The following is a 16062-nucleotide window of genomic DNA, read 5'->3' on the forward strand; positions in this document are numbered from 1 at the left end:
TTTAAGTGCCTTTGAACGGGGTATGGCAGTAGGTGCCAGGCGCACGCACTGGTTTGAGTGTGCAAAGAACTGCAATGCTGTTGGGTTTTTCATGCTCAACAGTTTCCCGTGTGTGTCAAGAATGGTCCACCACCCAAAGGACATCCAGCCAGCTTGACACAACTGTGGGAAGCATTGGAGTCAACATGGGCCAGCATCCCTGTTCTGAGGGCAAAAGGGGTTGCAACTCTATATTATGAAGGTGTTCCTAATGTTTTGTACACTATATGTGAAACTAATTTGTTTATATTCCTCAACATTAGCACGCACTGTACAGGTTTTTGTATGTCCTGTATATCAACCTAGTACCTGCCAACAACAACAAATACAAAAACTAAATAGTTTCCACAGATACTTTCACCATTGTTCTTTAAATGTCAAAGCCTGTTGTTTGATGCTCAGATCACACACACACCCATTCTCAGGGCGAGCGAGGCAGGCAGTGTCTCCCCTGCAGCCCCAGCCCCATTGCTGGAGTGTATAATTTTGTGAGCTGGCTGGTGGGCGGCGGTGACTCACTCGCTTAGTGACTCACTCACAGAGTTTGTGTTCCTGAGTGAGTCACTCAGTTTTTGCTTTATCTCACACTGAAAATTGCCCTCTGAGCTGGAAACTACTGGGTGTTTACTTGCTGATCGATGTTGTTATTCCTTTGACCATCCAGAATATGTTACATTTGATGAATTTGTACATCTGACAGTTGATAAATCAATCTAGTTCAACTCCAACTTGCTATATTCCAATATTTTAGGCATCCAATCAAAATATTTTCTTCATATTTTCTCCTCTGCTACTTTCTCCACCCACAGGCCCGATATATCCAGGCCAAGCTGAGTGTGCACGATCGGTCTCTGAAGGTTGCCACGGTGATTGAGAGCCTGGAGATGGAGATGGAGCTGCTGTGTCTGACGGGGGTAGAAGACCAGCTTCAGGCTGATGTACGGCCCACCCTGGAGATCCTACGCAATGCAGGCATCAAGGTCAGGGGAGGTCACCGGGGCAGAGGGAGACAACAACACTTAGCAGTTCACTTCAATACACTTTATTTATCCCTGGGCTTTATGCCCTAAGTAACTGTTGTTATGTCATTGTTTGAATGTGGATAAGGATTTTCTTTTTTTAAGTTAATCACACAGAAATGTCATTTTAAAACTTTTATTACATGTGTAGGTGTGGATGTTAACTGGAGATAAGCTGGAAACAGCCACGTGCACAGCTAAGAACGCCCATCTGGTGACCCGCAACCAGGACATCCACATCTTTAGATCGGTGAGTGGAGAAGCAATAGAGGGCATTTTTCTGTTTTACCACTGCTATTTCAATATCATATTTATTGTGGATTAGAATAAATAGCTTTAGCATAAGGAGTCATTCTTAGTTCACAGGGCATCCAGTTTCCTGTCTGCCCTGACCTTATTGGGACATCCACCCTCTGTTTGGTGAAGGCCCATAGCGATGGTTATGTAGTCCCCCAGCCTAGCCAAGATCTGCTGGATAGCTAGCAACCCCAACAATAAATATCTCACACAGGAATGAGCATCCAAGCCAGTGTAAAACAGACCTGAGCTCTCAAAATCTGGTTTCAAATACTATTTGAAATAATTTCAAATACTTTGAATGATCTTCCCTGTTGCAATATAACCAATAGATAAGTCCCAAAAGTATAAACCCCACCAACCCGACACTCCAGGCAGGCTAAAGAAAACGCTCAAAGTATTTGAAAGATTTCAAATAGTTTTTGAACCCAGGTCTGGAAACAGGCTGGTAAGGACCAGCTGAACCACTCCTTTGGGTAACACAGTGACAGAGAACCTAACTTCCTAATTTGTTTTGCAGGCTTAGCTCTCAAACTGCACTACTGCTTTGATAGTCCTTTGAGTTCCCTTTTGGCCGATCTCCAGTTGCAGAAAGGGAGAGCTTGCCTGCCATAGGAATGTTAGGAGTTGTGTACAACAATTGTTACTGGAAGAGGATAACAATGACTGGCACAGCATGAAAACAGTCCCCTTGCTTCTCCCAGCGGAGAAGGGCAGGGGCTGTGACTTTTGATTGGACCAATAGCCAGGGCATCTGCTATTGGCTTCCTGGTACGACACAAATGGCACCTGGGTTGACGACTTGACGTATGAACAGGCAATCGGAGAGGAATATAGCCATACCAGTGCAGAACATTGGTTGACAGATTGATGTCTTGCGGTCATTTCCAGTTCCACATTTTTTAAAATTTTGAGTCCCCATGAGTTTGATAGAGTTGCAGAAACTATGGGATGTTTACAATCAACCTCCATATTTGGTAATAAATAGGAGTCTATAGAAACCCACAAAATGATCCATGGTTGAGCTGGTCCTCCTTGTGGCTTTATAACTTACTTTGGCATTTCAAATCACATGTTCTGGTTCTGGTTTGCATGCTCAGTTGACAGTTGATCAGTTCTCCCTAATGCTAATCTAGCGTGTGGATGACAGTTGCAGTAAGGAGAGCAGCTACTCCTGTGGGTTAGATAGCTATCTGTGTGTCTGTATGTCTGTGACCATAATGGTAAGCCCTGTACTGTCTGTGGTCCTAGGTGACGACGCGAGGAGAGGCCCACCTGGAGCTCAACGCTTTCCGGAGGAAACACGACTGTGCCCTGGTCATATCAGGGGACTCACTGGAGGTAAGCTGAGCACCGTCATCACTCTGAACAATTTACCTTATCTGTGTAAGACATACCAAAGCAATGTTACTGAAGAGGCCTTTAGTGGTGGCTGTGGCATTGGTAAGAGTCAGTCTAACATGGGAAAAAGTCTGAGACACCTTGAGAACCCTCAGCTTGTTTTGAGTTTTATCCTATCACACTGCTGCATTGTATTGGGTCTCAATTGACAACTTCCTAGATAAATGTAACAGACGTTGAGGAAGGAGTCTACATCATTGATAGAAATACAGACGTAAACCACAGTCGGTCGTTGGCCCCTGGCTTGTTGTTCAAGCCTCGTCTGTCATACTGTCATACAGGTGTGTCTGAAGTTCTATGAGTACGAGTTTATGGAGCTGGCGTGTCAGTGTCCTGCTGTGGTGTGTTGCCGCTGCGCTCCAACCCAGAAGGCCCAGATAGTCCGGCTGCTGCAGGAGCGCACAGGCAAACTCACCTGTGCTGTAGGTGAGTCTCCCCAGTGTCAGCCCCCAAGCTATTCTCTATTGGGACATTACAGTGTTAACAATTCAGCTCACTTAAACTCTCCAATGGCATTTCACTGCGGGGTTACTGATCTGTATGTTAAAGATGTTGAATGGTATTGTTTTCATGATGTGGTCTTGATAAACAGTTTGCAGAGGTCAGATCACGCACACACGCGCACGCACACACAAACACACACACAGCCCTCTCTCTTGTGAGTCACATTAACAGACGTATTTCTCCTGACACTTCCACTGATATCTGTTTGTTTTCTCTTAGGGGACGGAGGAAACGATGTCAGCATGATCCAGGAAGCCGACTGTGGCGTGGGAGTGGAGGGCAAAGTAAGAATCTCTCTGTCCCTGTCGCCTTGACGCTCTGCTTTCACACAAACACACACACCCTCTGCCATCGGTATGTGTTGTGTGTTTCCTGAGAGTCGGCTTCCATCTGGCCAGAGCGTCTTTTTAAACATACATTTGTCACTTGTTTATGTCATATCATGCACAGATGATTCCTTTTTGACTGTGTGAAAGCATGTCATGGGTGTAGAGGAAATGAATGTGACAGAGTGGTATTGTCTTTCTGTTCTGATTGTGACTGCTTGAACTGTAGTGCTGACGGGTCAACCATGCAGAGTTCCTACCTCATTGACAGATTGCTCTCTCTGACCCATTCAGCAAATATGGACAAGAGCTCCACATAAACTCAATAGTTGGTAATTATTGGTAGAAATGGGGAACTATACAGTATTTACTCAGTGGCAGTTTGGCCTTTCCAATTTTCAGTTGATCACTTAGTTTCAACTTTTCCTCAACTATTGGACCCACTATTCTTTATATACACTCGTAAAAAGTGTTTTTCTGGTTAAAGAAGACCTTTGCTAACCTTTTTGTAAATTTCTCTTATTTTCCACCACCACGTTGTTTGTTGACAGGAAGGGAAGCAGGCATCGCTGGCTGCCGACTTCTCTGTGACTCAGTTCAAGCACTTGGGCCGACTCCTCATGGTCCACGGGCGGAACAGCTACAAAAGGTCTGCCGGCCTCTCCCAGTTCGTCATCCACCGGAGCCTGTGCATCAGCACCATGCAGGTAGGCAGGATCAGGGTACCAAAGGGTGGAGCGGGGTGTGGAGTGAGTCAGGACAAGGGAGTGTCAGAAGCTTCTTTGGGAGCCTGTAGAACCAGCCCCAGAGCCCCAGTTCCAGTGGGTTGTGAGGGTACCTAGGGACAGGCATAGTGAGTTGGAGCAGGGTGTGGAGTGAGTCAGAGCAAGGGACACCAGGAGCTCTTCTAGGAGGCCACAGTTTTCAGTGTCAACCCCAAGCCTCAGCCCTTGTGAGTACCACAGCCCATGCATCCAGCTCTTCAGCCTGCTAGTCTCCCAGCCCAAGGAAAAAGGGAAAGCCATGTGAGTCACCAGGCCATAGACTCATTTGATAGGGAGGCCCCCATGTGTCTCAAATGAACGCTGCCCACAGCCACAGCTGTTAAGTGTTTGGTATAGGGCATGAGCTGGCCCAGCTCTGTCTGGCTGCTGCTCAAACCATGTAGCATCATACTAGTAGTCAGTGTTAGTCAGTTTTCTAAACTACGTAGGTGAAGTAGTACCTCGCCATTGTGATAATAATAGGTTTATTATTTATTTTATAATCTATTCTTAGAGCTATTACTTCAATCAATTGACTCATTTTTAGATAAAAGTAACGTGTAGATAGTTTTGGCAAATTGTGTCAATGGTGTTTTGTCGTTGTGTATTACAGTTGTCAATGCAACGTTAAGCACACAAGTTCTACATCCGGTAATGATGACTCATCCGTGATCTCTTCTTCCTCCCCCAGGCTGTGTTCTCCTCTGTCTTCTACTTTGCCTCTGTCCCCCTCTACCAAGGATTCCTCATTATTGGGTGAGATGATCTTTTCTGTATAGCGGTGGCTTATCACAATGGCATTTCAGCTATGTGTTAGCTCCATGTTTTGTTGATATTTAGATTGTGTTGACGCAGTGTTGCTAAGACACTACTATGAGATGACTTGAACCCTACTGACTCATCAAAACCCCCTCTATCCAGCCTTCGAATGGAGGTCAGAGAACTGTACTGAAATTTGTGAGAATTGATATTAGTAGCCACATAACCATACGTGAAGCTTCAATCCGAAAGTAAAGTATTTTACATCCTACATGTTCTCTGGCAGTTAATGTCTGGTAATGACGTGCCTGAGAAATGACATGGGTTTTTTTTTGTAACTAAAATGGTAGTATTCTCTTACTATCGTCTGCAAACTGCTAATTATATTTGTGAATGTTCTTTGTTTTAGCTACTCCACCATCTACACCATGTTCCCTGTGTTCTCCCTCGTGTTGGATAAAGATGTGAAGTCAGAAGTAGCCATGCTCTATCCCGAGTTATATAAGGATCTCCTGAAGGTAATACATGTCTTTATTGGCCGTATGATTTGCATGGTGTTATCAACAGGTAAACATTGTTTTCATACATACTGCATAGACTTCTCTCCGCCCTCGATAACACTTTACACGCAGATATTTGCACATATCTGTTTCCCATTACACGTTTAGCACTTATTGTGCGTGGACTCATTGTTCAAATCGTTCTAAATATTCCTCTTTTTTTCAGGGTCGACCTCTGTCCTTTAAGACATTTCTGATATGGGTCCTAATAAGTATTTATCAAGGTAAGTCGGTTGTGGAAATAATGATACATTCGGTAGCTTGAGTATCTATTGATATGCATTCCTATAGATAGGAATGTTATGTTTTGTTGTTAGAAAACAACTAATCCCTTAGGCCTTTCACACACAGGTACTACTTTAGAAACTGCCCTGCCCTATGGTGTAGGATCCATGATGCTCCCCACCAGCCCACGCACTTTCTTTTTAATTGCTAGTAGTAGAGTTTATTTATGTCTGTGCTTTTTGTAAATGTTAAATAACCTAAGGGGGTTTTACCACGGCCCATTTGTGTTGCAAAGGCGTTGCCAGAAGCATCCAAACTACAACCCTAAACCTTTTGTCTACCGCTCAGTGCTCAATCCTTACCTCCCACCTTTCCCTCTCCAAATAGTTTGTTTAGCAGAATATCCCAGTTGGTGGAAGATCCTTAGCCATTATCCTTTTTTTCCTTCTTCTTTGCTATTGAGTGGGCCTGGTTTCTGTGTTTAAGGCCGTTGATGGGTTGTTTGGTATTTATTCCGTTACAGTTTTCCACAGAGACAATGTTTTGTATGCTTTTAAAAATAATAATAATAAGAAGAAGAAGGTCACTTTATTGTCAAATGTATATGAATTTCTAACAGGAAAATGACTTCTGTCTGACCCTGACCCTTCCACAATTTTTTCTCAATGTGATGAGAATGTCGTTGTATTCGATACAGAACTAGGATACATCCCATGTTAGATCTGTTGGTATTAATTACATTTTCAATCGCAGGAAGTGTGTTTTTACATCCCTTTTTAGAGGTCACATTAACAATCAGAGAGGTTATGGAAGTGTTTAAAAAAATATATTAAAAAAAGATGGAAAAGTTCAAAAGTTCCTTTTCCTCTTCCTGACATGGGAAACTGTGAGAAATCTTGACATCGATTCCCTTTTTTTTAATGCAAAATATATAGATCTGGTTGTACTGTGTTGAAAACTTTCAATTTTAATTTCAATTGTCCATTTCTCTTCATGATAGCAAAGTGTTGTATAACAGAATAAGCATAGGCAAGGTTCAGGTTGAGTATTACAGTTACAGGTGTTGTGTCTTAATTTTGTCACTCTATTGTCGCAGAGAGTTTCCCTGTGCCACATGAATTGAAATGACCCTTGTGATTTACAGTACCAGTCAAAAGTTTGGACACACCTGCTCATTCCTGGGTTTTTCTTTATTTGTATTGTAGAATAATAGTGAAGACATCAAAACTATGAAATAACACACATGGCATCATGTAGTAACATTTACATTTACATTTAAGTCATTTAGCAGACGCTCTTATCCAGAGCGACCAAGCAAGTGTTAAACAAATTATAAACATTTTAGATTCTTCAAAGTAGCCACCCTTTGCCTTGTTGACAGCTTTGCACACTCTTAGCATTCTCTCAACCAGCTTCATGAGGCATGCTTTTCCAACTGTATTTTGAAGGAGTTCCCACATATGCTGAGCACTTGGATGCTTCTCCTTCGCTCTACGGTCCAACTGATCCCAAACGGGTGATTGTGGAGGCCAGGTCATCTGATGCAGCACTCATCACTCTCCTTGGTCAAATAACCCTTACACAGCCTGGAGGTGTGTTTTGGGTCATTGTCCTGTTGAAAAACGAATGATAGTCACATTAAGCACAAACCAGATGGGATATCGCTGCAAAATGCTGTGGTAGCCATACTGTTTAATATATATATATATATATATATATATATTTTTGTTACCTTTTATATAACTAGGCAAGTCAGATAATTAAGAACTCACCTACTCTACGTCTCACAAAGACACGGTGGTTGGAACCAAAAATCGCAAAGTACAGCTGTCTATTGCTCGTGCTTCTTGGCAAAAAGCAAGTCTCTTCTTATTGGTGTCCTTTAGTAGTGGTTTCTTTTCAGCAATTCGACCATGAAGGACTGATTCACGCAGTCTCCTCTGAACAGTTGATGTTGAGATGTCTGTTACTTGAACTCTGAAGCTTTTATTTGAGCTTCAGTCTGAGGTGCAGTTAAATCTAATGAACGTATCCTCTGCAGCAGAGGTAATTCTGGGTCTTCCTTTCCTGTGGCGGTCCTCATGAGAGCCAGTTTCATCATAGCGCTTGATGGTTTTTGCGACTGCACTTGAAGAAACTTTCAAAGTTCTTGACATTTTCCGAAATGACTGACCTTCATATCTTAAAGTAATGATGGACTGTCATTTCTCTTTGCTTATTTGAGCTGTTCTTGCCATAATATGGACTTTTACCAAATAGAGCGATCTTCTGTATACAACCCCTACCTTGTCACAACGCAACTGATGTGTCAAATGCATTAAGAAGGAAATTAACTTTTACCAAGGCACACCTGTTAATTGAAATGCATTCCAAGTGACTACCTATTGAAGCCGGTTGAGAGAATGCCAAGAGTGTGAAAAGCTGTCATGGCAAAGTGTGGTTACTTTGGAGAATCTCAAATATATATTTAGACTTTTTTTGTTTGTTTACTACATGATTCATTGTGTTCTTTCATAGTTTTGATGTCTTCACTCTTATTCTACAACATAGAAAATAGTAAAAAAAATTAAGAAAACCCCTGGAATGAGTTGGTGTGTCCAAACGTTTGACTGGTTCTGTACATACAGTTAATTCGGGAAGTATTCAGACCCCTTGACTTTTTCCACATTTTGTTACGTTAATGTCTTATTCTAAAATGTATTCAATCGTTTTTTCCCCCTCAATCTACACACAATACCCCATAATGACAAAGCGAAATGTATTAAAAATAAAAAATGGAATTATCACATTTACATAACTATTCAGACCATTTATTCAGGACTTTGTGCACCTTTGGCAGTGATTACAGCCTTGAGTCTTCTTGGGTATGACGCTACAAGCTTGGCACACCTATCTGTGGGGAGCTTCTCCCATTCTTCTCTGCAGATCCTCTCAAGCTCTGTCAGGTTGGATGGGGAGTGTCGCTGCACAGCTATTTTCAGGTCTCTCTAGAGATGTTCGATCTGGCTCTATTCTGGGCTCTGCCTGGGCCCCTCAAGGACATTCAAACACTTGTCACGAAGCCACTCCTGCGTTGTTTTGCTGTGTGCTTAGGGTCATTGTCCTGTTGGAAGGTGAACCTTCTCCCCAGTCTGAGGTCCTGAGTGCTCTGGAGCAGGTTTTCATCAAGGATCTCTCTGTACTTTGCACCGTTCATCTTTCTCTCGATCCTGACTCGTCTCCCAGTCCCTGCCGCTGAAAAACATCCCCACGGCATGATGCTGCCGCCACCATGCTTCACAGTAGGGATGGTGCCAGGTTTCCTCCAGATGTGACGCTTGGCATTCAGGCCAAAGAGTTCAATCTTGGTTTCATCAGACCATAAAATCTTGTTTCTCATGGTCTGAGTCCTTTAGGTGCCTTTTGGCAAACTTCAAGTGGGCTGTCATGCCTTTTACAGAGGAGTGGCTATCGTCTGGCCACTACCATAAACGCCTGATTGGTGGTTCCAAATTTCTAACATTTAAGAATGATGGAGGCCACTGTGTTCTTGGGGACTTTCAATGCTGCAGAAATGTTTTTTTTTTTTACCTTTCCCCAGATCTGTGTCTCAGATCTGTCTCTGAAAAATCCTGTTTCACTTTGTCATTATGGGGTATTGTTTGTAGATTGGTGAGGATTTATTTTATTTAATCCATTTTAGAATAAGGTTGTAACGTAAGAAAATGTGGGAAAATTCTGAATAGTTTCCGAAGGCACTGTATGTAGCCACTCAATCATGCTTTTTAATGGCACCAAAGTGTCTACCGGGTTGGTTTAATTCATTTAGTGATTCATTGAATAATGACATTTTTTTCAACAATAAACAACAACAAAAAAACACAGCTACACACCAATGCAATTGCAGTGCTCTTGACGTTGTGCTGCCTGTTCTCTGTGCTCCTAAGGCAGTATCATCATGTATGGGGCGTTGCTGCTGTTTGAGTCAGAGTTTGTCCACATCGTAGCCATCTCCTTCACCTCGCTGATCCTCACGGAGCTGCTGATGGTGGCGCTCACCATCCAGACATGGCACTGGCTCATGATCGTAGCCGAGCTGCTCAGTCTGGCCTGCTACATCGCCTCGCTCGTCTTCCTGCACGAGTTCATAGGTGCGTAAACATGCATACTGTACTCAAACACGCACACAGACACGCCCTCACACACAAATTTCTCAGCCTAGTCAGTAACATTGCCTCGCTCGTCTTCCTGCACAAGTTCATAGGTGGGTAAACACACATACGTTTAATGGCCAAATAATTCCTATGTCAGGAGTTTTGATACTGATTGAAGCAGAAATAATGCAGCTACAATTTGATTTACAAGTACACAGTGATAGATGTGATAGTAATGGACTTTCCCATTTTCACTGCCGCTGCATTTGTACGTCAGTGTTCAGTGATGACAGGCTCTTCTCCATTCATACAGCCTCTGGTGTCCAGTTAGCCCTGGGCTGGCTGAGACCTGGAATGTACTGTCTGTAGGAAGTCCTGCTAAAGGTGAATAAAGTAACAAATAGTACCAGAGGAGTGCAGCCAGCTAGCCTCCATGTTAGTTTCCTGCTCCAGCTACCACACACACACACTGGCCAAGGTCTTTGTGTTTATGACCAAACAGAGGCTGTATCTCAGAAACTACTGTACCACATGTCGAACATCACATTTTACATTTTTTTTTAATAGAAACTGGTTGGTCACTTAAAAAGCATAAGGCTTTGTTTAGAGGCAGCTTAATTCATTATTATTAGTTGATACCTTTCTGATTGTTTTCCCTAATGTGTGAACAGCGAAAAACCACATGGAATCTGATATTTTGACTTCCTATTTACACCACCTCCATATGTGGATCTGAATCCTGATACAAACTCGATCCTCCATATGTGACATCTGACGGAACCCTCAGATAAGATATTTTTGCTCAAATTTTGTTTTTTTGGACATGACTTTTACCATGAAAACTGCCCCAAAATGTAAAGGAACAATGACAGGAAATGAGTTTGTGTGCTACTTCAGAGGCTACATCTGTGTGAATGAGCAAATCTGATATGGGTCACATATAAAACTGTGGACAGTCAGAAAAAAGTATTTGTATATACAGTTGAAGTCAGATGTTTAAATACATCTTAGCCAAATACATTTAAACTCAGTTTTTCCACAATTCCTGACATTTAATCCTAGTAAAAATGCCCTGTCTTAGGTCAGTTAGGGTCACCACTTTATTTTAAGAATGTGAAATGTCAGAATAATAGTATAGAGAAGGATTTATTTCAGCTTTTAATTATTTCATCACATACCCAGTGGGTCAGAAGTTTACATACACTCAGTTAGTATTTGGTAGCATTGCCTTAAACAATTTAAACTTCGGTCAATTGTTTCGGGTAGCCTTCCACAAGCTTCCCACAATAAGTTGGGTGAATTTTGGCCCTTCCTCCTGACAGAGCAGGTGTAACTGAGTCAGGTTTGTAGGCCTCCTTGCTTGCACACACTTTTTCAGTTCTGCCCACAAATGTTCTATAGGATTGAGGTCAGGGCTTTGATGCCCACTCCAATACCTTGACTTTGTTGTCCTTAAGCCATTTTACCACAACTTTGGAAGTATGCTGGGGTCAATGTCCATTTGGAAGACCCATTTGCGAACAAGCTTAAACTTTCCGACTGATGTCTTGAGATGTTGCTTCAATATATCCTCCTAATTGTCCTACCTCATGATGCCATCTACTTGGTGAAGTGCACCAGTCCCTCCTGCAGCAAAGCACCCCCACAACATGATGCTGCCACCCCTGTGCTTCACGGTTGGGATGGTTTTCTTTGGCTTGCAAGCCTCCCCCTTTTTCCTCCAACATGAGACCAGAGGACATTTCTCCAAAAAGTACAATCTTTGTCCCCGTGTGCAGTTGCAAACCGTAGTCTGGCTTTTTTATGGCGGTTTTGGAGCAGTGGCTTCTTCCTTGCTGAGCGGCCTTTCAGGTTATGTTGATATAGGACTCGTTTTACTGTGGATATGTTGTACCTGTTTCCTCCATCTTTGCAAGGTCCTTTGCTGTTGTTCTGGGATTGATTTGCACTTTTCGCACCAAAGTACGTTCATCTTTAGGAGTCAGAACGTGTCTCCTTCCTGAGCGGTATGATGGCTGCGTAGTCCCATGGTGATTATACTTCGTACTATTGTTTGTACAGATGAACATGGTACCTTCAGGCGTTTGGAAATTGCTCCCAAGGATGAACCAGACTTGTGGAGGTCTACAATTTTTTTTCTGAGGTCTTGGCTGATTTCTTTGGATTTTCCCATGATGTCAAGCAAAGTCTGAAGGTAGACCTTGAAATGCATCCACAGGTACCCCTCCAATTGACTCAAATGATGTCAAATAGCCTATCAGAAGCTTCCATTACATCATTTTCTGGAATTTTCCAAGCTGTTTAAAGGCACAGTTTAGTGTATGTAAAGTTCTGACCCATTGGAATTGTGATGCAGTGAATTATAAGTGAAATAATCTTTCTGTAAACAATTATTGGAAAGATTACTTGTCATGCACAAAGTAGATGTCCTAACCGACTTGCCAAAACGATATTTTGTGAACAAGAAATTTGTGGAGTGATTGAAAAACAATTTTTAATGACTCCAAGCGTATGTAAACATCCGAATTCAACTGTAGAAAGAAAATCAGATTTGGTTTCTTAGGCTGGCTGTGTACAAATGCAGTAGTTGTGTAGATCCTGATCATTTACTCCACAGTATCTATTTGCTTTTTCCAAACGCTATTTTAAGCCTTTATGTGGGGTGTGAAGGTCGGTTTCAGACCACTGAGCATTATGACTTGAACATGGTCAAAAGTGCCCTTCTCGTCTTCCTCTTTCGTAAAAGAGAGGCCATTTTAACTTTTTAAAGTCACAAGTGACACCAAAGGTACATAGTTTCCCTGAATGGAACAGCTTGAATATAAGTCAATTACATGGCAAGCCATTTCCCTCATCTGCCATATATTTAGATGCTAGGTCTCCCCCTAGTCACTAAATGAACTGAGTAGTGGCAACTGAATCAAAAACAGTAGTCATACTAACCTGATTACATTAAGTCATACTTACTCAATTCCTCATATATAAAACATATTTGTTTAAATGACCCACCATCCTGCCCTCTGTTTCCTTGGCTGTATCTAGATGTATATTTCATCGCCACGCTGTCGTTCCTGTGGAAGGTGACGGTCATCACCCTGGTGAGCTGTCTGCCCCTCTACATCCTCAAGTATCTGCGCAGACGCTTCTCACCGCCCAACTACTCAAAGCTCACCTCCTAGAGAGCCCTGCTTCTGTGCATAGGGGGGAGAGAGATCTCTGCTCGCACACCTCCCTACCTCTCATCTAACAGAGCCTGTGCTTTATAAGAACCTCAAGGGTTCCCTTCCCCTTTAATTTATTCTTAAATGTTTATGTGCAATTGGAAGAGCTGGTGTGGGAACGAAAAAAACAAGTTTGATTTGAGAAGAGAGAAAGTTGTTGTGTAAGTTTCCCCTGTTTAGATGTAAAGACTGACAAGTATGACTGGGTATGTTTCCAGACTGATTGGCTTGGTGGTTACCGTAACTGGAATTCTGTGTTTTATCATGGTCACAGGTCTAAAATGTGTGAATGCCATCAGGAAGTATGTGCCATAATGAACTAACAGAGGGCTGTGTACTTCTTAATCATGGACTCATTAACAATATAGATCAGGTTCGGTATCTAAACATCGGGCCTAGAGAACTAACAAGGTACACTTGATTGGATTTGACTAACATACAGTACATAAAAGAGCAACACAAGCATGTCAGTCTGAAATGCATTGAATTGGTATTTATGTTTAAATTGTACATTATAAGAGTAATTGTAGTTATATTGGAAATATAGTGTGAAATACACTGGAATCAACATTTTTAATATCCACCGTTTTTTTTTTTTTTTACACACATCAACATAATAGTTGTATTACAAATTCAAATGTTTTTTTTATGGCACATTCTGTTAATGGAGACCACTGGTATTGAAGTAGCGTTGCTCAAGGACTTGTTGCAATTTTATGTTAACAGTTGTGGGGCTTAGAGATGAACCTGTGCACTGATCAAATTCTGTTTGTGTATGTGTTTGTGCGTCACCCAACGACTATTACCCAGCCAAGTGGAGGTGGCTTGGTTCTTTTAGTATAGCATGCTGACCCACTGTCTCAGATGTCAAAAGCTGTGTCTTTGTCATTTTGTACGTTTGGTAAAAGAGATTGTGTCTAAACTGAAGAGCATGGTCAATATTCAGCCACTAACTGGATGCTATTTGTAGCCAAGCCGTATGTTCCACTTTGGCCGTCAGACTAGCTGTGCGTCCGCTAGGCCAGGGAGTCTGTAGGCTACCCTGTCACGTGGTCACTGCCCACTCCTGACGCCAGTTCTTGCCACCCTGTATCATTGCATGATTCACTTTAGTTGTGACATGAAGCCAATTCAAGCCATAGCTGAAAATACTCTGACCACTGTCCGTCTGCCCTCTCCCCTCACCCAGAGCTCCCACAATTCCCAGTTCTTCTCTTCTCACAGACATGTCTGGAATAGAAGATAACAATGTTCACCTGCACAGAGTGAATGGCCCAGTAGAATGTGTTGATTTTCAATAGGTATTAGTGCACATTTTAAAGAAAAATATGTAATGAATTCCTCACATACTATTCCTCTGGAAGAGGAGGAGAAAGGGAAGAGAGACGACTGGTACAAAAAAGTGTAAATAATTACATTGTGTTGTAGGCTAATGTCCCCATTTTATATTATTTTCGCTAATGTATTATAAAGATGTAAACTAATACCATGACGGGTTACTGTTAGGATTAGTGAATCATTTGTGTCAGAGTACATACAGGGTGTCATAACTACTAATTCATTGTTTTTCTTGTTCAGTTGGAATTACAGGCATTTTGTATTTTGTGACCTACTCTTCGTCTTTCCTTATTTTAGTTGACGTTTCAACCATTATTCAAAGCCTTTGAATTTGACATGCTTTTTTTGTTGTTGCAAGGAATTTTGTTAAAACTGACAGCTGTACTCTTTTCTTATGTGGACTTTGGAGGTTTCATACCATTAATTGTGGTAGAATGACACTACATTCTTTGACTGTTTTTTTTAAAAGTATTGTGTCTTGCATAATTGTAAATAACCTGTTTAATTTATTAACCTTGATCATTTTGTGTTGGTATAATTGCACTCTAGTTAGCAGAACAAAAAGGGAGGATCGTGTTGAATTGTGAATATTGGTGGTGATAAAATAAATCTTGTGTTTTCCTTTCTAGTTACAGAACCCTTGTCATTTCTCTAAAATCCTTTTTGTAGTCATTTTTTCTCATATGTTTAGCTTTGTGTGAGTTAATTTAAGTGCTTGGTTTTGGTACAGAAGAACAACATTTCCTCCAGTAAAACTAGGCCTATAGTATACTCAGACTGGACTGAGGCTGTACTATGTTAGAGCGTTGAGCCAGTAACTCTGATTCAGAGGGGTTGTGGGTAAATGCAGGAGACACATTTCAGTTGAAGGCATTCAGCTGTACAACTGACTAGGTATCCCCCTTTCCCTTTGCTTTCCTTTATTGTAGAGGAAATCTTCCTTATGTAAATCAGCGTGTGTCTCATTTTCACCAGAGGAGGGAGTCCCTGACACTCAAAGCTGCTCTCCTCATACAGTCAGCCACACTTTCTGACAATCACATCCTGTAGCCTTCAGTGTGGAAGGGTGAGTCTATGCCCTGTCTTTTTGACCATCTAATTTCCAAAAGGGATTGTGTCATGATAGGGAGTTATATGGGATTTATTAAATATGATAAAGTATAAAATATATTTTTTTCAATATTTTTTTCTTTTTTTGAAAAATCTGTCTTAGAAAATATTACTTGAATCTCACACCAAATTAGAACATGCACAAGCTAAAATGTATTGAATCTCCCAAGATTTCAATACATTGTTTGTTGGAACCAAGCCTCAGTCCAACCAGTAAAACATGATTCAAGCACCACACTACTGTATGTTCATAATAAAATCCTACTCCTCCGTCCAACTTTTTCTTGTTCCATGGCCCACATGCGTAGGTTATACCATTTAAAAGAAACAATTGAAGTTAATCAGCCACATGAAAACCGAAATTTC

General features: G+C 41.7%; 1 protein-coding gene across 2 annotated transcripts in view; it reads left to right on the top strand.

Moving 5' to 3' along the window:
- The window catches only part of LOC118360022 (probable phospholipid-transporting ATPase IIA), a 38554-nt gene extending 23340 nt beyond the window's left edge, over positions 1-15214 (top strand). For both annotated transcript variants that reach the window (XM_035739049.2, XM_035739050.2), the window contains exons 18-28: positions 849-1019; positions 1210-1308; positions 2607-2696; positions 3038-3182; positions 3480-3544; positions 4138-4293; positions 5042-5106; positions 5519-5627; positions 5836-5893; positions 9821-10024; positions 13070-15214. In XM_035739049.2, the coding sequence (XP_035594942.1) occupies positions 849-1019; positions 1210-1308; positions 2607-2696; positions 3038-3182; positions 3480-3544; positions 4138-4293; positions 5042-5106; positions 5519-5627; positions 5836-5893; positions 9821-10024; positions 13070-13206 (1299 nt within the window). In that variant the 3' untranslated portion in view covers positions 13207-15214. The remainder of the gene's footprint in view (positions 1-848; positions 1020-1209; positions 1309-2606; positions 2697-3037; positions 3183-3479; positions 3545-4137; positions 4294-5041; positions 5107-5518; positions 5628-5835; positions 5894-9820; positions 10025-13069) is intronic.
- The last annotated feature ends 848 nt before the right edge of the window (positions 15215-16062 follow it).

Source organism: Oncorhynchus keta, chromosome 27 (genome assembly GCF_023373465.1).
Source record: "Oncorhynchus keta strain PuntledgeMale-10-30-2019 chromosome 27, Oket_V2, whole genome shotgun sequence".
NCBI lineage: Eukaryota > Metazoa > Chordata > Actinopteri > Salmoniformes > Salmonidae > Oncorhynchus > Oncorhynchus keta.